Source organism: Bombus terrestris, chromosome 1, assembly GCF_910591885.1.
Source record: "Bombus terrestris chromosome 1, iyBomTerr1.2, whole genome shotgun sequence".
Classification (NCBI taxonomy): Eukaryota; Metazoa; Arthropoda; class Insecta; order Hymenoptera; family Apidae; genus Bombus; species Bombus terrestris.
In genome coordinates this window covers 10121414-10144195 of record NC_063269.1, presented here as the reverse complement: position 1 = coordinate 10144195, position 22782 = coordinate 10121414, and the positions used below count along the sequence as shown (strand labels likewise).

General features: G+C 31.1%; 4 protein-coding genes across 9 annotated transcripts in view; 3 read left to right on the top strand and 1 right to left on the bottom strand.

Annotated features, from left to right (window-relative positions):
- Nucleotides 1-40: 40 nt before the first annotated feature.
- On the top strand, nucleotides 41-8092 carry LOC100644952 (putative U5 small nuclear ribonucleoprotein 200 kDa helicase). Its single transcript, XM_003393233.3, has 6 exons — nucleotides 41-201; nucleotides 347-510; nucleotides 590-1109; nucleotides 1186-1432; nucleotides 1508-1835; nucleotides 1928-8092. Exons 1-6 carry the CDS (start codon nucleotides 157-159, stop codon nucleotides 7026-7028), a joined length of 6405 nt encoding a protein of 2134 aa, XP_003393281.1. The 5' UTR covers nucleotides 41-156; the 3' UTR covers nucleotides 7029-8092.
- Nucleotides 8093-8891: 799 nt separating this feature from the next.
- Nucleotides 8892-11177, top strand: LOC100644835 (insulin-like growth factor-binding protein-related protein 1). The gene is made up of 4 exons (XM_012312224.3): nucleotides 8892-9216; nucleotides 9704-9902; nucleotides 10486-10789; nucleotides 10926-11177. The coding sequence occupies exons 1-4, from the start codon at nucleotides 9053-9055 to the stop codon at nucleotides 11099-11101; spliced, it is 843 nt and encodes a 280-aa protein (XP_012167614.1). The 5' UTR covers nucleotides 8892-9052; the 3' UTR covers nucleotides 11102-11177.
- Nucleotides 11178-11842: 665 nt separating this feature from the next.
- On the bottom strand, nucleotides 11843-20921 carry LOC100651550 (prominin-1-A). The gene is made up of 17 exons (XM_048406259.1): nucleotides 20891-20921; nucleotides 19984-20367; nucleotides 19630-19685; nucleotides 19363-19538; nucleotides 18691-18878; nucleotides 16670-16765; nucleotides 16229-16431; nucleotides 16006-16141; nucleotides 15588-15758; nucleotides 15266-15365; nucleotides 14703-14897; nucleotides 14272-14494; nucleotides 13905-14204; nucleotides 13537-13695; nucleotides 13326-13459; nucleotides 12979-13029; nucleotides 11843-12068 (listed from the first exon to the last, which is right to left on the bottom strand). The coding sequence occupies exons 1-17, from the start codon at nucleotides 20904-20906 to the stop codon at nucleotides 12023-12025; spliced, it is 2634 nt and encodes an 877-aa protein (XP_048262216.1). The 5' UTR covers nucleotides 20907-20921; the 3' UTR covers nucleotides 11843-12022.
- Nucleotides 17061-22782, top strand: part of LOC100644710 (trace amine-associated receptor 9) — a 109697-nt gene continuing 103975 nt past the window's right edge. For 3 of the 6 annotated variants that reach the window (XM_048406284.1, XM_012311437.3, XM_003393231.4), the window contains exon 1: nucleotides 21684-21796. The gene's annotated coding sequence lies outside the window, so the exon portion shown is untranslated. Of the gene's footprint in view, nucleotides 17863-19388; nucleotides 19472-21683; nucleotides 21797-22782 lie in introns of those variants that run through there. The other 3 variants (XM_048406276.1, XM_048406274.1, XM_012311414.3) reach the window with 3 other exon arrangements.

Sequence of the window (22782 nt, the reverse complement as noted above, 5' to 3'; positions counted from 1 at the left end):
CGATCTACTGTCAGTAGTTTAATTTTCTGTCACTAGGTGGCATATTTTCAGTCTCCTATAATTTTGTGTGAAAAGCGTTTTGAGTTTATTGAAGAGAGTGTGTAAAATAAGGGTAATTTATAATCTTTTAGTAATTAGGTGCGAAAAAAGGTAGTTATGGCAGACGCTGCAGCGAGGCAGTTGCAGTACGAATATAAAGCTGTTAGTATATTTGTTAATTACCTGTCTAATTTTGATTAGATATGTTTGCATTCTTTGATTACACTACTAAGAGGTTAAGTTTTAAATGTAACCAGAAATTAAACACATTTTTATCAATTAATAAATGTCCGTATGCTTGTTTCAGAATTCTAATCTCGTATTACAAGCTGATGTGCGATTAATAGAAAGACGTAGTAGAGATGAAGCTACTGGCGAGGTTATGTCCCTTGTTGGGAAACTGGATGGAACGCGAATGGGTGATAGAGCACAACGTACTAAACCAGGAAAAGCAGAGGAACGAAAAGTCAAGTAAATAACATGACTTTTTATTTAACATATTCATTATCATAATGAACTATTCTCTATATCAGATATTTATATTTAATAGGCGTCAGAAACGAGATGAAGCACAATATGATTTTGCACGGATGAAAGGTGCAACATTGCTTTCAGAAGGCGTAGATGAGATGGTTGGAATTGTTTATCGTCCTAAGACTCAAGATACACGTCAAACCTACGAAGTATTACTGAGTTTTATTCAAGAAGCCTTAGGAGATCAACCTAGAGATATTCTTTGTGGTGCTGCTGATGAAGTATTAGCAGTTTTAAAAAATGACCGGCTTAAGGAAAAAGAAAAGAAGAAAGAAACAGAATTATTATTGGGTCCATTAGCTGAAGAAAGATTTGCATTATTAGTGAACCTTGGAAAAAAGATAACAGATTTTGGTAGTGATGAGAAAACTACTACAAATGAAGAAAATATTGATGAAACATATGGAATTAATGTACAATTTGAAGAAAGCAGCGAAGAAGATGATGAAGATGTTTATGGAGAAGTTAGAGAAAATGATGATGAAGGTGATGAAGGTGAAGAAGCTAATGATGATAGGGCTATTCATGCAGAAAATGTAAATATATTCAGCAAGACTGATTTCCATGAACCTAAAAAAATATTTATTAATAAATAATCGTATTGTTCTTTAGTTAGGTGGCGCCGAAGAAATGAAGAAAGAGAAGCCATTACATCCTTTGGATATAGATGCATACTGGTTGCAAAGGAGATTAAGTAGGATATATGATGATGCTATGGTCTCACAAGCAAGAGCTGCAGAAGTATTAGCAGTTTTAAAAGATGCTGGAGATGATCGTGACTGTGAAAACCAACTAGTACTTTTGCTAGGTTATGATTGTTTCGACTTCATTAAACAACTCAAGAAATATAGGCATACAAGTAAGAAAAATTCACAGAGAAATGTAATGATTCGTTAATACATATAATGCAATTAAATATTTTTGTTCATTGCAGTTGCTTATTGCACTATGTTGGCATCCTCACAGTCCGAATCAGAACGTCAAAAAATTCGAAATAAGATGAATGATGATCCTGTATTAGCAAAAATTTTGCGACAATTAGATACAGGTAAAGGTGATGATGATGCCGATGAAACGATGGAAGCAAGGGCACAACGTAAACGGAGAGAAGAAAACGAAGATACTGGAGGTCCTGGAGGGCAAGTTCAGGGTACAAGAAATCTAATAGATCTAGAAGACTTGATATTTGCACAAGGTAGTCATTTTATGGCAAATAAACGTTGTCAGTTACCTGATGGAAGTTTCAGAAAGCAGCGTAAAGGGTACGATATTTATATCTATTTGAAACCTATTTAAAATTTTGTATTTTTAATCATTTACTTTTTTTATATCATCTGTCTTTTATCTTTTCTAGATATGAAGAAGTTCATGTTCCTGCTTTAAAACCAAAACCATTTGCAGAAAACGAGAAACTTTACCCAATTGATCAATTGCCAAAATACGTGCAACCAGCTTTTGAAGGATTTAAGACATTAAACCGAATTCAGAGTCGTTTATATCAAGCTGCATTAGAAAGCGATGAGAATTTACTACTGTGCGCACCAACAGGTGCTGGTAAAACTAATGTTGCTCTTTTATGTATGATGCGTGAAATTGGAAAACATATAAATGCAGATAGTACGATTAACGCGGATGAATTCAAAATAATTTATGTTGCACCAATGCGTTCTTTGGTACAAGAAATGGTTGGAACTTTTGGTAAAAGGTTATCCACGTATAATTTAACCGTTTCGGAATTAACCGGTGATCATCAATTAACAAGGGAACAGATAGCTGCAACTCAAGTTATTGTCTGCACTCCCGAAAAATGGGATATTATAACGCGAAAAGGAGGAGAGAAAACCTTTACTTCATTGGTTAGATTAATTATTATTGATGAAATTCATTTGCTACATGATGAGAGAGGTCCTGTTTTGGAGGCATTAGTGGCTAGAACAATCAGGAATATTGAAACAACGCAGGAAGATGTAAGACTAATTGGTCTTTCTGCAACATTACCAAATTATCAGGACGTCGCAGCCTTTTTACGTATAAAACCAGAATCAGGGTTATTTTATTTTGATAATAGTTTTAGACCTGTTGCATTAGAACAGCAATATATAGGTGTAACAGAAAAGAAAGCATTGAAACGTTTTCAAGTGATGAATGAAATTGTATATGAGAAAACAATGGAACATGCTGGCAGGAACCAAGTTTTAGTTTTTGTTCATTCACGAAAAGAAACTGGGAAAACAGCACGTGCTATTAGAGATATGTGTTTGGAAAAAGACACATTAGGACAATTTCTTAGAGAAGGATCTGCATCAATGGAAGTTTTAAGAACAGAAGCTGAACAAGTTAAAAATCAAGAACTCAAAGATTTATTACCTTATGGTTTTGCTATTCATCATGCTGGTATGACAAGAGTAGACAGAACATTAGTTGAAGATCTTTTTGCTGACAGACATATACAAGTACTAGTATCCACAGCAACTTTAGCTTGGGGTGTTAACTTACCAGCACATACAGTTATCATAAAAGGAACTCAAGTCTATAATCCAGAGAAAGGTAGATGGGTTGAATTAGGTGCTCTAGACGTGTTGCAAATGTTGGGTAGAGCTGGTCGTCCACAGTATGATACAAAAGGTGAAGGTATTCTTATTACAAATCATAGTGAACTTCAATATTATTTGTCCCTACTAAATCAGCAGTTACCTATTGAATCACAATTAATTAGTAAAATGTCAGATATGTTAAATGCAGAGATAGTATTAGGCACTATACAAAATATTAGAGATGCAGTTACTTGGTTAGGATACACATACTTATACATTAGAATGCTTCGTTGTCCAAGTTTATATAGTATAAGCCAGGATAAGCTAAAAGAAGATCCACTACTTGAATTACACAGAGCAGATCTTATTCATTCTGCCGCAGTAGCATTAGATCGCAGTGGTTTGATTAAATATGATCGAAAATCTGGAAATTTCCAAGCTACTGAACTAGGTCGAATAGCGTCGCATTATTATTGTACTCATGACACGATGTCTATATACAATCAATTACTAAAACGTACTCTAAGTGAAATTGAATTGTTTAGAGTGTTTTCATTATCTAGTGAATTTAAACATATAAACGTTAGAGAAGAAGAGAAGTTAGAATTACAGAAATTGATGGAGAGAGTTCCAATACCGGTAAAAGAAAGTATAGAAGAAGCAAGTGCGAAAGTCAATGTACTTTTACAAGCATACATCTCTCAATTGAAACTTGAAGGATTTGCTCTTATGTCTGATATGGTATTTGTTACTCAATCCGCATCGCGATTAATGAGAGCTATCTTTGAAATCGTCTTATTTCGTGGCTGGGCACAACTAGGGGATAAATGTCTATCCTTATGTAAAATGATAGATCGTAGAATGTGGCAATCGATGTCACCTCTTAGGCAATTCAGAAAAATGCCAGAGGAAATTGTAAAAAAGATAGAAAAAAAGAATTTTCCCTGGGAAAGATTGTATGATTTAGGACCAAATGAAATCGGTGAATTGATTCGAGTACCAAAGCTAGGTAAAACTATTCATAAATATATTCATCAGTTTCCAAAATTAGAACTATCGACGCACATTCAACCGATTACCCGTTCTACTTTAAGAGTAGAACTAACTATTACACCAGACTTTCAATGGGATGAAAAAATACATGGAGCATCTGAAGCATTTTGGATTTTAGTTGAAGATGTAGATTCGGAAGTGATACTTCACCATGAATATTTTTTACTCAAGGCCAAATATGCAACAGACGAACATTTGATCAAATTTTTTGTTCCCGTATTTGAGCCTTTACCACCACAATACTTTTTACGTGTAGTATCAGATAGATGGATTGGGGCGGAAACTCAATTGCCTGTCAGTTTTCGACATTTAATTTTGCCAGAAAAGAATTTACCACCAACTGAATTACTTGATTTACAACCTCTTCCAATTACTGCGTTACGTAATTCAAAGTTCGAAAACATTTATGCAGATAAATTTCCACAATTTAATCCAATTCAGACACAAGTTTTTAATGCTATTTACAATTCAGATGATAATGTCTTTGTTGGAGCACCTACGGGTTCAGGTAAAACAACCATTGCAGAATTTGCTGTATTACGTTTACTGACCCAAAATCCAGAAGGAAGAGCTGTATACATGGTTAGTAAAGAAGCTTTAGCAGAGTTAGTTTATGTGGATTGGTCATCAAAGTTTAATCAACAACTAGGTAGGAAGGTAGTTCTCCTGACTGGTGAAACAGGAACAGATTTAAAATTGCTTGCAAAAGGGCAGATCATAATTACAACTGCAGATAAATGGGATGTATTATCACGAAGATGGAAACAAAGAAAAAATGTACAAAACATTCAACTTTTCATTGTTGATGAACTTCAATTAATTGGTGGAGAAGAAGGGCCTGTATTAGAGGTTGCATGTTCAAGAGCACGATATATTTCTTCACAGCTAGATAAACCAACCAGAATTATAGCATTGTCAGCTTCACTTGCTGATGCTAAAGATGCTGCTCAATGGTTAGGTGCACCTGCTGCTGCAACATTCAATTTCCATCCATCTGTTAGGCCTGTACCTCTAGAGTTGCATGTACAAGGAATAAATATTACTCACAATGCATCTAGATTAGCTGCTATGGCAAAACCAGTGTATAATGCAATACTTAGACATGCATCTCATAAACCAGTCATTGTTTTTGTACCTACTCGTCGTCAAGCTAGATTAACAGCCATAGATTTGTTAACATTCACTGCAGCTGAAGGACAACCTTCTCGATTCTTCCACGCAGAAGAAGCTGATATCAAACCGTTCTTAGATAGAATGACAGATAAAACATTGAAAGAAACGCTCTCACAAGGCGTTGCTTATCTTCACGAAGGGCTCTCTGTGGATGATCGACATCTGGTTGAACAACTTTTCGATAGTGGTGCTATTCAAATAGCAGTTGCTACGAGAGATCTTTGTTGGGGTTTATCTATTAGTTCTCATCTTGTTGTTGTTATGGATACCCAATGTTACAATGGAAAGACACATGCATACGAAGATTATCCAATTACAGATGTTTTACAAATGGTAGCACGTGCAAATCGTCCGTTAGAAGATGACGATGCCAAATGTGTCCTTCTTTGTCAGAGTTCAAAGAAAGACTTCTTTAAGAAATTCTTAAACGAACCTTTGCCCGTAGAAAGTCATTTAGATCATAGGTTACATGATCATTTCAATGCAGAAATTGTGACTAAAACAATTGAAAATAAACAAGACGCAGTTGATTATCTTACATGGACTTTCTTATATAGACGACTTACACAGAATCCAAATTATTATGGATTACAAGGTGTTACACATAGGCATTTATCAGATCATTTATCTGAATTGGTTGAAAGTACTTTGAGTGACCTAGAACAAGCAAAATGTGTCGCTGTAGAAGATGAAATGGACACCTTGCCTTTGAATCTTGGCATGATTGCAGCTTATTATTATATTAATTATGCGACAATTGAGTTGTTCAGTCTTTCTTTAAATAATAAAACCAAAATCAGAGGTTTGCTGGAAATTATCTCAGCTGCTGCTGAATATGAAAATGTTCCAGTTAGGCAGCGCGAAGAAAATTTGTTAAGGAGTTTGGCAACAAGGCTTCCACATGCACCTCAAGCTACAAGGATGGCTGACCCTCATGTAAAAGCACAACTTCTATTGCAAGCACATTTATCCAGAATATTACTTGGCCCAGAACTACAAAAAGATACAGAATTAGTATTAAGCAAAGCTATAAGATTAATACAAGCTTGTGTTGATGTTCTTAGTTCATCTGGTTGGCTAGCTCCTGCTGTGGCTGCTATGGAACTAGCACAGATGGTTACACAAGCCATGTGGTCTAAGGATTCGTACCTCAAACAATTACCACATTTTACACCTGAAACTATCAAACGTTGTACAGATAAAGGAGTAGAAACGGTATTTGATGTAATGGAATTGGAAGATGATGATAGAAATCGTCTTTTACAATTATCTGAGACTCAAATGGCAGATGTAGCTAAATTTTGTAATCGTTATCCAAACATAGAAATGTCCTATGAAGTTCAAGATAAAGATAAATTACGCAGTGGTGGTACAGTAAATGTAATTGTACAGCTTGAAAGAGAAGATGAAGTGACAGGTCCAGTTGTAGCACCCTTCTTCCCACAAAAACGCGAAGAAGGGTGGTGGGTTGTTATCGGCGATCCGAAGACTAATTCTTTATTATCGATTAAGAGGTTGACACTACAACAAAAGGCGAAGGTTAAACTCGATTTTGTGGCACCTGCTCCTGGTCAACATTCTTACACTTTGTATTTCATGAGTGATGCTTATTTAGGTTGTGACCAGGAATACAAATTTACTATCAGTGTAGAAGAGTATGAATCGGATGTTAGTTCAGGGTCAGAATCAGATTAAGAAAAGAAAGATTAGAAAGAAGTTTATTAAATATTACATGTATTATAATTTATAACTGGTTTTTTATAAATATAATCTCAATGAAGTACCAATTTTCCAGTGAATTAAAACTGTCATATTCGAGGATAATCAGGAATATCATAAAGTGATATACATGTCGATATGTTTCGATTGATTATTTTTTAAATTGTACTTCTATATTTAATTATAAACTTTCATGTGTTTCCCCTGTTTATATATGAGATGCTCTACTTAAATCGATCACATTCAGATTGATATTAGAGATATTTTTCAATGTGAAATATAATTTAGTCCATGTGAGATTAAGTAGGAAGGGGTAAGTCATCATTTTATTCACCTTTTTCATCTATTTTACTCTTCTCTAATTTCACGAAGACTACAAGATATTTTTTTTTAATCCCTGACAGAAAGTGACTTATTTGGCGTCGAGCAATCCATTGTAATTCACATTAGAATAACAAAGGAGTAAAATTTTAGCTTTTTGAGCATTATTAATATAAGTAGATTCTGGATGTTTATGTGAATTTATATTTCGATAGATACCACGAAAGATAAGATTACATCATTAAATGTTATAACGATACCATACTTTCAATAATTTATATATAATTTCATTCTGTACATTTTTGAACCTTTATATTTTCTATAAATGCATAAAGATCCGCAGTTCAGTTATAAGAGTAAATATAGCGTGGATGATTAATGTTTGAGGATCAAAAAAAAAAGTAGTAAGAATGTGGTGTGCGTTTAGAATTTGACTGTATTTTCATATTTTTGTAATCAATAACGCATTTACATTGACTTTCTATTAAAACAAATTATAATGCAAAATATTGAAACTGAAAAGTACTACGTCTAGTACAACATTGTGCCGTAAACGATTATTACGAGAAAATTGTTCATGCGCTCGAAAATACACAGTGATTGAACCATGAAAGAATTCATCAGAAGTCGCGTGAGAGTTGTCAGAGAGTGTAGGACCGTTAGATTTACTGAAATAATTGTAAGAAATACTGCAAATATATCTTTAGTCATCTTCTTAAGTCTAGCATAATTTCCCTCGTTCTAATCCACTGATCCTATATGTAAAATCAATTACTTTATATAGTTTGAAACAAACAAATAGTATAAATAATTATTACAAGTCGCTCAAGAAACAATTCGAAATATATCTATATCAGACAATCGAGCAGTTTTATTTACTCTGTAAGTGTACATAGAAATAATAAACATATGTACACGTATATTTGATTTTGTATGATAAGAACAGAGAGTCGCGTGGGTAATAGTATTTCAACTAGTTGGCCGTCTAATTGATTGATTGTCCAGACGCCAGTTGCTTTATTCTCGCAATATCCGCTTTCGGAAGTATCTCTTTGCAAGCGTTTAACATATAGCGTCTTTAAAAGTATACTCAAATAGAAAAAGGTTTCTAAAGATTTTACAAGTCAATCACCCCTTGTCTTTAAATATTTTTATTGTTTGTCGAAAGTAGCTGTAAAACATTTATTCAAACATTGCTCATTGATTTAAGAGTTATTGACATTTTCTAAGCATTTACTATAAATTCTTTCTAAGAGAATGTAACGTTATGTTCAAATATCTGTATATAACTTGAATAATTCAAATGAACCGAAAATTAACATTCTTCGTTAAAGTCATATGTTCTTTTTAAAATTGCACAGAAAGAAATTGAACATGTTTAAATATTCTTCAATTGTTAATAAAATAGAGAAATATGAGAAAATGTAAAGCGGGGTATAAATAGGGATATGCTCTAAGGTAGGGGTATAGTATAATAAAAATTTGATGTAGAAAATGTATATGGGAAACCTTAATAATTTTTAAGTTAACATATAATTTCTGTATTAATTTATTATATTGCATGATTGTTTCTTAATGTTATGTTATGTGAAACGCTGGGGATCTTTACTCCCCCTTAGGAAGAAATCAAGGAAAGGGACTCTCTCTTTGTCAGTACTCTCGCCTTGTTAGTCAGCGAGATGACGCGTAAAGGAGCACTTCCTGTGTTATCGTTGTCGTACTTGTTTATATTTTGTGTTGCAATATTCGAAAGAAACGCTTTCGCATCTATCGAAATTAACGAAGATACGGAGATCATAGAGAAGAAACGCATTGAAGGATGTATCGAGTGTGGCGATTATAGGTAATTATTAGGATTAGAAATACGTTTATTTCAGTGAATTATATTCTGTGTCCTAATTTATATTTACTTTACAAACATGGTTAATTTTAATGCTGATGTTTTAATGGAAGGTAAAAGTGTCAAAGTGATATAACATACATGGAGAGACAAGCTATAGCTATGATGCGAGGACATTGAACTTGATAGTTTAGCATTGATATAATAAATTGCAATTTATAAACTATTATTGTATTACGTTTAGATTAAATACAAAGATAATTATCGTCGATTTTTTACTGAACTACAAAATATATTAATATATTATTTGGATAAGACGAATAGGACACAAAATCATTAAAAATAAAAAGTATAAAGTTTCGACATTTCTTCAGCAGTTACTACTTCTCGAAAAATTTGTTCTTGTGACAAGTCGATTGTAAATCAAAATAGTAATTTCATTTATTCAATCTTGTAAATGTAAATTTTGAAAAGATTTGTTTATATATAGGTGTCCGGGGGACTTTGGAAAATGTTTATTAGGTTCTGTTCTCGACCCATGTAAATGTTGTGCAACTGGTATATGTGCTCGATTGGATGGCGAACCTTGTTGGAATTCTAGTATACCTGGATTGCCTTCGAAACGTCGTAACGATGGTCTATGTGCAAGAAATTATGAGTGCAAGTTAAGGTCGGACCTCCGGAAAGAGGTATATTTAAATGAAATATTATCTAGCTGATTCGTAATAAAATATCGTATCTCATTTTTTGTCTTAAAGTAGAACCGTTTTTCTTGTATCATCGTTACAGAAGAAAGACTTTCTGCCTTGTTCGTTGAGCAGATACAGAGATGGCGGATGTCGATTTTATTCATAAGTAGGGCGTGGAAAGCAATGATACGTACTACTGAATTCATAGAGAAACATTATCAAATTGTATCACTACTGACTGTAAAAGCTATCAATGTATTTTACCACTTAGAATGTTGCAACTTCATAAAAAAAATTTAATACTTTTTCACGCAGAATGACAAGAAGGTTTTAATGCACGTAATTTTCTAAAATATATGTACATACATTACGGACAATTGTAACATGAGTATAATTGCGAAAATTTAATTTTTTCTTACATATTCATATTTATTCACACCTCTTCTCTAACATATATTTTCTAAATCAAAAAATAGGTGTGGAATATTTCAGTTGCGGAATCATTCTGTAGAAAGGAGTTAGAGAATAAATTTGTATCTTTAGAACACTCATTTAAATTAATATGATTTCTAATTATATATAGGACGAACCAGAAGCCACTTGCGTTTGTATGGAACAAACTCCAGCGTGTGGTAATGATAATAAAACGTACACAACACCTTGTGCGCTGCATGAAGAGGCAATGAGACGGAAACGTTCATCTTCCTTGACGTTACAGCATCTTGGTCCGTGTCAAAGCCGTCCCTGGATTTTATCTCCTTTAGAAGATGTTTTATCAGTGTTTGGCCAACGATTAGCACTAAATTGTGAAGCGAAAGGCTTCCCTGTTCCCGATATTTTTTGGGAATTTCATGCAGCAGATGGGAGGAAAGTCTTGAAACTGCCAGGTACGTTTTTAATAACATAGTTATAATTTATAAATACATTGTTTAGTTCGATAATTATAATTTATAAATACATTATTTAATACGATTAAATGTATCTATTAAGACAAGTGATAATTTACAATTTCTATGTGGATAGGTGAAGCCCAAGGAGCGACAGTTCATAGCAGCGTCGGTCCGGAACCTCTTATGCGAACATCATGGATGCAATTACCTCGTGTCACCAAAGAGTATGTTGGAATGTATCATTGCATTGCCAAAAATTCGTGGGGTGAAGCTAGTAGTGCATCTTTTGTTTCTATGTCGGAACACTAAATGTGTTCTTTTTTTTATACGTATGTCAGAATTTGTAAAAGTTAAATAAATTACACGAATGCTTGTTAAAAACAAAGTATTTTGTGAACATTAATTTAGTTATCTATATATGAAGAATTACTGTAATTCATAGAACTGTTTGACTATTTACTATAGAAAATTTTTATCGATACAGTCGTACCTTATTATAGTGCTAATGAAATTTCAAAATGTTTTGCATAACAGACATAATATCATAAAAAGATTTCCATAAGTTAGTATTTTTATAAGTATTTATATTCGACAAATTTTTCATTTCATATTTCTGTACGGTTTATTGACTTAGATGGATTTTTTGGATTCTTTTTATATGAAACTTTCAATGTATCATAAAACAGCAAACTGTCCACCTTTAGTTTCACAATTACCAGGAGGTGCTGAGCAGGATAAATTACGGTGTCGACTTCTCGTCGTGTCATTCAATAACAAGAATGAAGACTCAACTTTTTTGGCTGTGTGAAGACTTTTTTGGTTGTAAGGAGTTCTTTTGCACGGATTTATCTATCGGACAAGCTACTGCTGTCTGCTCAATAGAACGGGTTCGTATTTTATGTAATACAGTCCTAAATACATAGATATACATTAAACTACATATCTGACTATATTAAAATCTTAGAGTTGAAAAGTTGTTGTTATAATAACATGAACATATGTATGCGCATAATGTATACACATATGGGCAAGTAAGTTAATTAATCAATGTATAAATAAAGAAGTAGTATATTTATTGAGATTAATAACAACGATTTAATTTTTCAAATATTTATACCGTTTAATCAATTAGAACTTTCATAAGCATTAAGTATTGATTGCAAAAGTGAAAACACATTATGCAGAAATACAGAAATATGAATGAATTATTCGGTGAAATATTTCTAATCTTTATTGCCATCCTTCTTCGGGTTCGGGTGGTGGTGGTGGTGGTGGTCTGGAAATGAATTGTTTCATTATTATGGTGGATATAATTTAGCTGAATATACTTTCCTCTATTAATTTGATATTTACGTAATGTTTACTTATACAAGCTTATATTTATAAATATTACATATTATATTGGTTTCAATAAATTACTATACACATTACTATACATTTGTGACTTTCGAGTATGATTGCACGGCGATAAAACTATTCCTATAAAGCTATTTTTCACTGAGTTATATGCAAAATATATTAGTACTTGGGTGAATGATTGTGATTTGGATTCGTGTAATCACTCAACTGTATGGATGAGATAAAGCAAGTAGCAAGTTATATTCAAACTTAGCATAAACAGGTTGTTGAGACGACAATGAATACCTGATGAGTCATCTACGAAAGATTATTTAGCTATTTATGTATATCATTAGATTTTTATGACATTTTTGCTGATGAATTTTTAAAGCACGTCCATTTGAACTTGCTATACGTATCGTCAATTTGCTAGAAGAGTGGCTTGTTAGAAATATTTAAAAAATTGTGGATTTTATGACATGTGCAAAAATTAACTGCACAAATGAGCTATTTCCTAGGATGAAAAAACTACAATTTTATTAAATAATTATCTGAAATATTCGAAACGATATGGTACCTATAGTAAAAGAACGAAGTCTACCAATAAGAAGGCCATACTACAATAGTAAGATTGGAAAATAATTCAAAGACATACAATGTACAATATATCTTTAATATAAATCTTCCATATTTGTCACTTACATATTTTTTTAAACAATACTAAACTTAAATGAATCCTTACTTATGGAAAATTTAAATAATTTTTTACATTTTGAAAGGGTATTAACTATATAATTATGTAATTCATATCAATGGAAATATTGTTTTTAACTGAAATGTATGCTTACTCGGGTGTATTCCAATTTTCTTGTTCGTTGGTTTCGGTCGGAGGATCTGCTCTGAAATTAAAAATACATAATTATTGTGTAGTACATATTATATATTAACACAATAAATGTACTTAATAAAATTTCTAAAATAATTAGTTATTTGGATTTTAAATATCTTTGAATAATTTTTAATTAATCTATAACTTTGCCTATAAATATGTATCCTAAAATAAGTTCTTCTAAAATACTCTTTCTATCTATTTATTTCGTTACTTTTTAAAACTTATTAAATCTTCCATACATAATGTCATAAATTAATCAAAATACTTACCAAAAATATCAAATAGAAAATTTTTGGTACTTACGATCTTGTGGATATAACAGTAGCGTCTTTTGTAGCAGACGGAAATTTTTTATATATCAAAGACAAAATATGAGCAGTTGGTGTGCTTGCTATCATAATAACTATGCATAAAAACGTAGCAAACCAGTATCCACTCTAAGAAGTTAAAAAAGAGTAAACTCTTATTCGAATAATATTTTGAAGCATATTTATATCTTCCAACATATACGTACCAAATTACCTAAAAAATGACTACATAGTAAAAGTTTAATTCCTTCTACGATGTCCCAAAGCGGTCGGCACTTTGCTACTCCATTGCCCATTTCGGACAATACGTGGGATCTCCATTGATCCAAATAATTAGCTAGTCGATCTGTGTAAAGCTTTGTTTTCTGTACAAAAAGTATAATATTCGTAATACAGTGTTCAATCAAATAAACGATAGTGTCTTCTGTTTTTCTAACTCAACTTAACATTTTTATCGTACAATTTTTTACAATATAAATAATTAGTAAAACTTATGGTTGATTATTTTGAGACTACATTGGTTATTACAAAATTTTAAATTTTATTTCGAGTCGGCAAGTCAAATAATACGTACCATTTGAGCAATCTTATCTCCTTGATTATCAATATAATATTGAATAGTCTTCAAATTAGTAAGCGACTGATTAACCTGTTGTCGTAATGGTTGCACTTGTAATTCTAATGCAGCGAGTTTATATAACAATGCGTCCTGTAATTTTATTAAAGGTTTCACTCGCCTTAGAGTCAAATCTTGCATATTTATTACAATAGTTTCCAAGCTTCTGGCTGTCAATCTGTCGCTCATTTGTTCGGTAACTTTGTCCAGCTGATCCGACATTGCTTCCAAATCTTTATTTAATATTCTTCCTTGGATCTAATGGCAAATAATACTTCAACAAATCTAAATTATCTATAGAAAGTGTTAATCAAAGATTTACTACCATAATCCTATGTTCTGTCAAATTCAAGCCACAAGCATATAATAAATTATGTAGTTGCTGTCGCAAATACGGCGTAAATATTTTTAAAGTCTTCAATTCAACCTTAATTTTTAATATAATTCTGGTAAAGCTCGACCAAGTCCAATATGCAGTAAGTTGTTCTAACTTCATTGTACTTCCTAATCCAAAAGCTGGATATGCGGGCTCGTTTTCTCGACATTTTCTGTAATTGCAGATTATTAATTATTTTGTAAATCAATGCATCAATTTATATATTGTTAAAATTTCCTAGAACATTATTTATATAATTTACTAGAATATTATTTTATGTGTAACTTCCCTTATTAGTTGTACCATTCACAATAAAATGTGTATTATTGATACGATAAATTTTCATTTCTAATATATATCAAAAAAATCAATCGACTTACTCGAATAGATCTTTCAAAGATACGCTTAATCTTTTTCCTAAGAATACTCGAGTTTCCAAGATAGCTTGCATTGTACTATAATTCGGATCATGAAGTGGACGGCAGATTAACATTTCTGTATGACTCGATAACATCAAAGTCATTAGAAAAACTGCCCATAATATAACTGAGATGAAACAAGCCATAAATACACCACTGAAATGTAAAAATTGCAATCAATACTTCATAATTCATAATTTTGCTGTTTAATTGATGTAAGGAAGAAAGGAAAAATAAAAGATAATTAAGTACAGTTAGTTTTCAAAGTACTTTTTTGTATTCCGATCGATGCACATTTTTATTCTCTATGAGAGAGTATTAACCTTAATAGTCTTTATGTTTCTCTAAGGTATAATGACCAACAGAAAAAGTACATCTTACCGAGAAATATCTCCCATATTTCATTAAAATACGTGTGTATGTGTGTGTACAAATGGAAATTATTTTATAATCTAGTATTATTTACACTGTAATATTACTAAGAGAATAAATGCACTAAATTTAATTAAATGTAGCATACTCACCATAAAAGTGTAAGTCGTACTTTATCTACAGAAGAACCACAACGACAAGAAAGAGCTCCTAACAATAATAACCAGACAATTAAGATACATAGAACGGCACCTATAAAATATAAATAAAAGCCATAGTATTTTATTCATTTACTGCTATAGTTATTTTATATTTCTTTTATTCTTTTTTCATTTGCTCTTCTCATAAACAATATCTTTTATATATAAATTCCTGTCTCTTTCTATCGTTATATCTATACATATTCTTAAAAAAATTTTAATTTTAGAAGATATATACATATATACATGTAATTTAAGGAAATATATTACTTACCAATACCTATAAGCCATCTGACATGTTCGAAGACTATTATGTATGGTGTCGTATAATCCAGTAGACGTCTTGCAAATTCTAATTGTTTAACGAGCTCGGAATTGCTTGCTTCCATATTTCGTGCTTCATCAAAGATTCTTGCACGCATTTTATTCACTTCACGTCGAATTTCTGAAAGACGTTCCTTCTTATTTGATCATATCTTTCGCTGTATTTCCAAATGCAATTAAGATAATAAGGATATTATTAATTCATAAATTAATATTAAGAATTCAACCATAGACGTGCAATATACATATCTATTAACAGTATTTATACTAATATTTGTGTTACCACAATCCTTCCATAAATTATTCCTACACTCACTGTTCGCATTGATGCTCAATATTATACACTATTAACAAACATTTTTACTTACGATTTCGAACTTCTAAACTATTCCTCGCAATATGTTGTGGAATGTACATATACTCTCCTCGAGCTTGACGAATAGTTTCTGTAAAATTTTCTCGTTTCAAATCACGTAAACGCAGCAAATGATCATCTCTTAGAAACTATAAGAATACAAATACCGTTGTTATTGGTTTTGCATTGAGCGTACAATAGCATATACTAATTGTATAAGAGTAGATTCAATTTACCTGATCTATCCGTAAAGCTAATCGTAATCCAAAAGAATCAATAATGGTACAGAGGGGACGATCACGTCCGGTACAAGCTCTCAATGTGCTTTCCAAATTTCGACGTAAATCATCAATTTCACGACTTAATTGCTTCCCAAGACTACGAATATTTTCACCGTCGCTTAATAAAGATTCAACATTGGTTGAAATTTTATAGCTGGCTGAAATATAATAATATTATAATGATAAATAATGTGTACAATATGTTTGTCACAACCACGTCGTCATAAACATGCAAAATCGGACGTGGTCATATACATTTCACTAATTAAAATGTCAGTCACAATAAGAGAACCAATTTTACTTTTACTTTACTTTAGCTATTCTATTTTTATTAATTTCACTATCTTGACGTTTAGAATAGGTACATAACAAATACTCTAGTCATAGTCGTCTTACCATTTGCGAGATCTACAAGCATATTTAATGCGTTATCTAGTCCTGTTTCAGTGGATAACTCATCCTGCACTGGCTTTCCCAGTAATTCTTCTATATCTGTAACAAATAAACATATTTTTATTCTACATAAATACGTAATATTTCCGCTTTTGCGATAGATAGTTTGCCTTGCACATCGTTAAAATTCCATAATAATTCCACATGACTGATAACTGATAAAAATACGTAAGAAGATAATTAGAATTTGAACAATATCGTGTTTATAGAGATGTCAAAGCGCTTGAAAATTCGTATTGCGATTAGTGACTATAATAGATTTCACGGATATCGGCTGGACTGAGTCATTTTTCGAGCAGTAGTTTAAAGGGAAATCGACGTCTACCTTTTGAACGCTTGTCGCGTGATTGAGCGCTTGGCGCATTGTACTAAGGAGAATGCAGCTCAATTCCGCTTGTGAGGTAGTCAAGCGACATACTAGAGATTACTCCTCAGTCACTATCAGCGTTCAATATTCGCGAATTCCAACACAGTTACATCGTGCGCCACGCGTGACGTACATCGCTAAATGAACTAATCGCGTCATTTGCTAATTACAAAGTTCTAGGTTAAATACAAAATTCTAATTTTTATAATGATATAAAAATTCGATAATATAATTATATTTTTATATTAATTATATTTTATATTAACATTTCAAGAGCGAGTCAACTTATAGCTCGAGGTTTAAAACAATAATATACAGAGTTTTCCAAAGTTTCGTATCCCTTTCATATTATACATGTATTTCGTTTTCAGTCTTATGATTCTTTTTTGAATATTCCAATTTTCGCTTTATAAAGTTTTAAGATGGCAGATTTAACTATTTAAAAATACTAAAAAAAAAGTTCGTATACACACACGAATATTAAAATCGCAACCGACCTCTTTGCATGAAATACTTTTAGTCATCATGTGTGATTATATGCATGTATTTCTCACAATTTTCAATAATTAATAAAAAATTATAATATTTTTAAATTTTCGAATTGTATAAATATAAAATTTCATCACACAAGATCGACACGTGTCACTCATAATCAGTTAGGTGACGTTCCCCATCCGTGTTACTCGGTTAGGGTTGCAGAATAATAGGAGAGGGAGAGGGCGTGTGATTATCCAAGGAAGCGTTATGCAACAACAGATCATCGCTTTATGTAAGTAGGTTGATTGTAACATTTATATTTTATTATTAGCTATAAAGATTAATCATTTCCCATTTGTACGTCCATATATTTTCAGACATTCCTAATTTAAAATATTGTATTGTGTACTAACATAATACCGTAATAAATTGCAGAATCAGATAAAATGAAATAAATGTTGTAAATTTGTAAGGTTTTTAAACAATCTATCACTGTTATTACTTTCTTAATATTCAAGTCATAGGTGGTTTAAATAAATGGATTTATTATAATTTAAAACGATCTATCCTATTTAATCAATAGATTACTTTGTTGATAAGATATTCTTACTAATCAGTACGTAACACGATAGGATCAGGCTTTGTACAATGACAAACGCACATAATACGATCCCCTGTATTGTTCACACTAACGAGCTCAATTTGCAGGACTGGTTAGCCTATTAACGACGATAGACCCATTATAAGATATTTAGTATCTCTATAGCTTTCATTACACGCACATGAATGTTCTAATTTCTCCGTTCATAGATGTCATTGTATAATATTACAAAAATTTTTTCGCATTTTTTTATCTTCCGAAAATGTACCTAACGTCGTATTCAACTTCACATTTTTTAATTATATTTTTAAATTGTACACGATAATTTCCAGGATCTCCCGTCCTTAATTTTTCCATACAATTATCTCGCAAATTATTCTTTATCAGGAAAAATGTTTCAAATAAAATTCAATCTGTTTCTATGAGGGCGATCAATACCATTATTTTTCACGTTTATTGTATTATATAGAGAAACGATATTTGTAGGTACAACGTGGAAGAAAACAAAATTCTACTTACTGTCTAGATCTGCAAGAATTGCTTCGCTAGCCACATCTAGACTCCTTGAAAGACATTTGCGTAGTTGAATCGTTGTGCTACTATGATAATCGTTTAAGTCTTGTAAGGCAGTTTCAACTACAATTGGAAATTGTTCCACGCTTGCAGATACTGTCTCATTACATACGATCATTGTAATCATGCCCAATCTAAAAGTAAGTTAGACATATTTATGAATACGCGTAAGCGATTTTGTAACAATATTTTGAAGAAGTTATTATTTTAAAGAAAATGTATAAGTTAATTTTATTGTATTTTCTTATAGCGTATTTTCGAGTGTATACAAGAAATGTTGAAAAATGCTTAAATGTTAAATGTTAAATGTTTAAATGTTCAATTCTTGTTAACATGGAAGATGCCTTTACTTTGTCGACATAAATATCTCATCATGAGTTGATCTATTGTTTCGTTCAAGTTTTCGGATCTTTAATTCTGAATATTTTATGAATTATTCGAGAAAGAAAGTTGAAATTTCGTACAATTTATTTTTTTCGATTATCAGCAAATATCATAAGTTTTGAAGCGATTTAAAATGAGATGAATCGTATTATAAAGTGATTTAAGTTTGTTATACCTGTTGCAGAACAACTTGTATCTAAAAATTTCACCATCAGTATTTGTAACAATGCTTACCCGAGTACACAAACGAAAAATGCCAGGAAAAATGTAAGCGCGCCAGGATGTTGACTCGGTTTGTAATCTTCCCTTATTGGACGACATGCAAGCCAAAGTTCAATTCCAGGTATTACACAGCACAAAATGCAGCACATACCAAGCACTGCCAGCAATGCTGTTTCCAGATGTATTGACTATTAACAATTAAACCAAATTAATGAGAAAGTTTCATTATATACTTTGATAAAATGCGTCATGTACAAAGCATAGAAAAATTTGTCTTACCTCCGAAATCAATCTTGACGTACTTAATCGGTTTTCTATCGCATCTGTTAATAAATCTATAGGTAATATAAAATATTGTTTTAGAAAATGCTTCTGCCATTTAGAATTATTGAACAATGATTGTTTAATATCGTTTCTATAATGGAGCATTGAACATAAAACATTGAAACGAATATCACAGTAAATTGTTATTATTTGTAATTTTTACTTTCATCATTTACAGAACATAATGTTAAATATAAAAAAATATATCATATTTGAAATTATAATATCAATACAAAGTGTTCATTAAATTTTAAACACAAGTATAATGAATAAGAATAATGAATAAGATTTCAAGATTGTATACTTTACCAACTGGTACGTCGTAAGGTTGAACAAGTGATAGAAATTTTCGTAGAAAATCAAAAACAAATATTCCTCTGTCCAAGTGTAAATTTGCCATTTTGTACTGTTTTTCGGAGCTGGTCGTAGGAAATTTAAGTTTCGGATTCCAATTGTTCCAATCTGTAGAGATCACAGATGTCTTCAAATGTGAAATATTTGTGTCATTTCTAGGTCCATGAACTAGAACATCGGCTACCATTTCTCTTCCATCACGTTGTGTTTCACTTGGTGTGTGAAAAATGATAAAGCTGTCTGTAGTAGTGTAATTGTCGCTATTTGAGAATGAATTCGCTTCAACTATACCATTAAACTGACCCAGAGCTTCCGAGGCAAAAAATAGTAGAAATATTCCTAAAATATTTAGAAAGATTTATTCATTGATAGTCAGAAAGCGTATATATAAAATCAAAGCACGTAAAATAGTATATCATATTTATATCTGTTTTATATTATTTTATAAAATTGCGCTTATGACAATTTTACTTTGAATATTTTATATCTTTTATCGTTTATTATTTTTAAGTCGCAACCTATTCCACGAATTCAAAAATTTAAAAAAACATGTCAGTTTAGAATTTTGTTATTTTAGAAAAATCTTCAGTCAAAGATCTATCGAAGTAGAAACTATAATTTTTTATATTTTTTAGTATTGATTAAAAATTACAGCACAAGATTCAGTATGTTTAGGAACAATTAGAAAAGTGATTCCAAATTTTAGAAAATTAATTATCGAAGTTAAAGGTTCTTTTTACAATAAGTAACAACTTTTAACTTTTTCATTGTGTTAAGTATTCATTTCTCAAGTATGTTCGTAGGATTTGTAGTGTCTTTATTAATAAGTAAACAAAAAATGAAGATACAAAGTAATGCACACCTTTCAAAAGGATCATTTTCTTTCACTGTAACGTTACAGTTTTTTGATATATTCTTCGATAAGATAATACATATAACACGGAAACGCGATAGAACAACCCTGTTGAATCGTGGCTATATGTGAACTGACACTCGAAAGATTTGTTAAGGCTTCTTTGAAACCCTGTAAGTGTGGATGTTGTTGAACTCTAATAGAAAAGATATAAAAACACGCACATATATTATATGTATAACATTGAAATGAGAAATGTCCAAGTTAAAAATATCTAATATTTAAAACTTTTAATAATTAGCCTATTAAAATAGTTAGAATTGTTGAAATTATCAACATATTTTCTAAATAAAAACAATTGTTTTAATATTAATTTTATTGCTTTTCTCAATCTGTAATTTTAACTACATCAATAATTTCTTTCTATAACATTGTTTATTTAATATTTAATATTAACTTATATATAATATAAAGTTTATTTAATACTTTGACGATAAAATTATTTTACTTCTGTGACATTCTTAAACATTTTTTAAATTTCATCATTCATCTGTAATAAAAAGATTTTCTTCCTTTGACATCCTTATGGGAATATCTACATATGCTTACATACTTAATATTAACATAATTCTTGCAAAGTTATGTAACATATAATCAGAACTGTCTCTTTCGTCTGTTTAAAATAAATTGGTGCGCGCAAATATAGATAGATTAGATTCAAATCCTGAATAAACCGCGCGCGAATTCTATCCCACCAAATTGTGCTATCCCTCCTCCACCCCTCGCTAAGCTTATAGACATACCTATAGCGCGGGGAGTCATTTGACTGTCGAAAGTCATCACGCAGGCATGTGTGTCCTCATTGGGAACGCGTCGTTAACCTATTAACTGCGTAATACGCTTCGTTGCTATCTTGTAAGCATTTATACACTACTATTAAATCCATTTCGTTACTATGTATTCATTTAATCATTTATTATAAATCTGTATAATAAAATTGAGTAGCTTTTTTTAAATATGTTGTTTTTCTTTTGGTTGGTTGAATATATATTCGATTATTTGAATGCTTTAACTTATACAAATCTTGTATTAATAGTTTTTGAGGCAAAATTTCAGTTTGGCTGTTACTTTAGGTTAATATAGTTGGCTTTAACTATTTTAAATTGTGTTAGTTGTCTTTTGTACAAATTATTCGATCAATTATTGGTTAATTACATAAGTAAACTCGAACGAATAAAAGTCATGAATGAATTAGTAGACGGATCGATGATTTGTAATTTATAATTTATCTAATTTCATAGTAATTAATACATTGTATAATAATACGTAATTGATAATGCATAATTGTATTATTATCATGCATTGATATATGAACGTAAAAATGAAAGTAAAAAAGATTAAACCAATCACTTTTTCATGTATGGATATATTAAATTATTTCTTTATTTCAAAATAATTAAATGAATCATAACTTTTATCACAATTTTTATTATTGTTACGAAAGAATCTCAATGACAGATATCCTTTAATTTTAAGGTTAGATGCAGCTTTTATGCAGTGTTCTGAAATTTAGTAGAACATTTCGATTTATTGCAAATATAGTTGCATATTTATGAAACATTGTTTACAAACACGGTTTATTGTTAGAATGTTTCCTTTGAACACTCGCAATCTCTTGGATTTTTGCAAAGCGATTCATATGAATAATTCGATCGATCGATTCATAGATATTTGGCAATATTAGGAGGTATTTTATGATTTGTAAACGATATTTTATATATGTGTATACTTCTTTGTTATTTCCTTCTTGTTAAGGAGCAAATAACAATTAATAGGCAGATTTAGTAGCATTTTCTTAAATAAACACTTTAGAAGAAGAAAAAGTAAAATATGAAAATAAA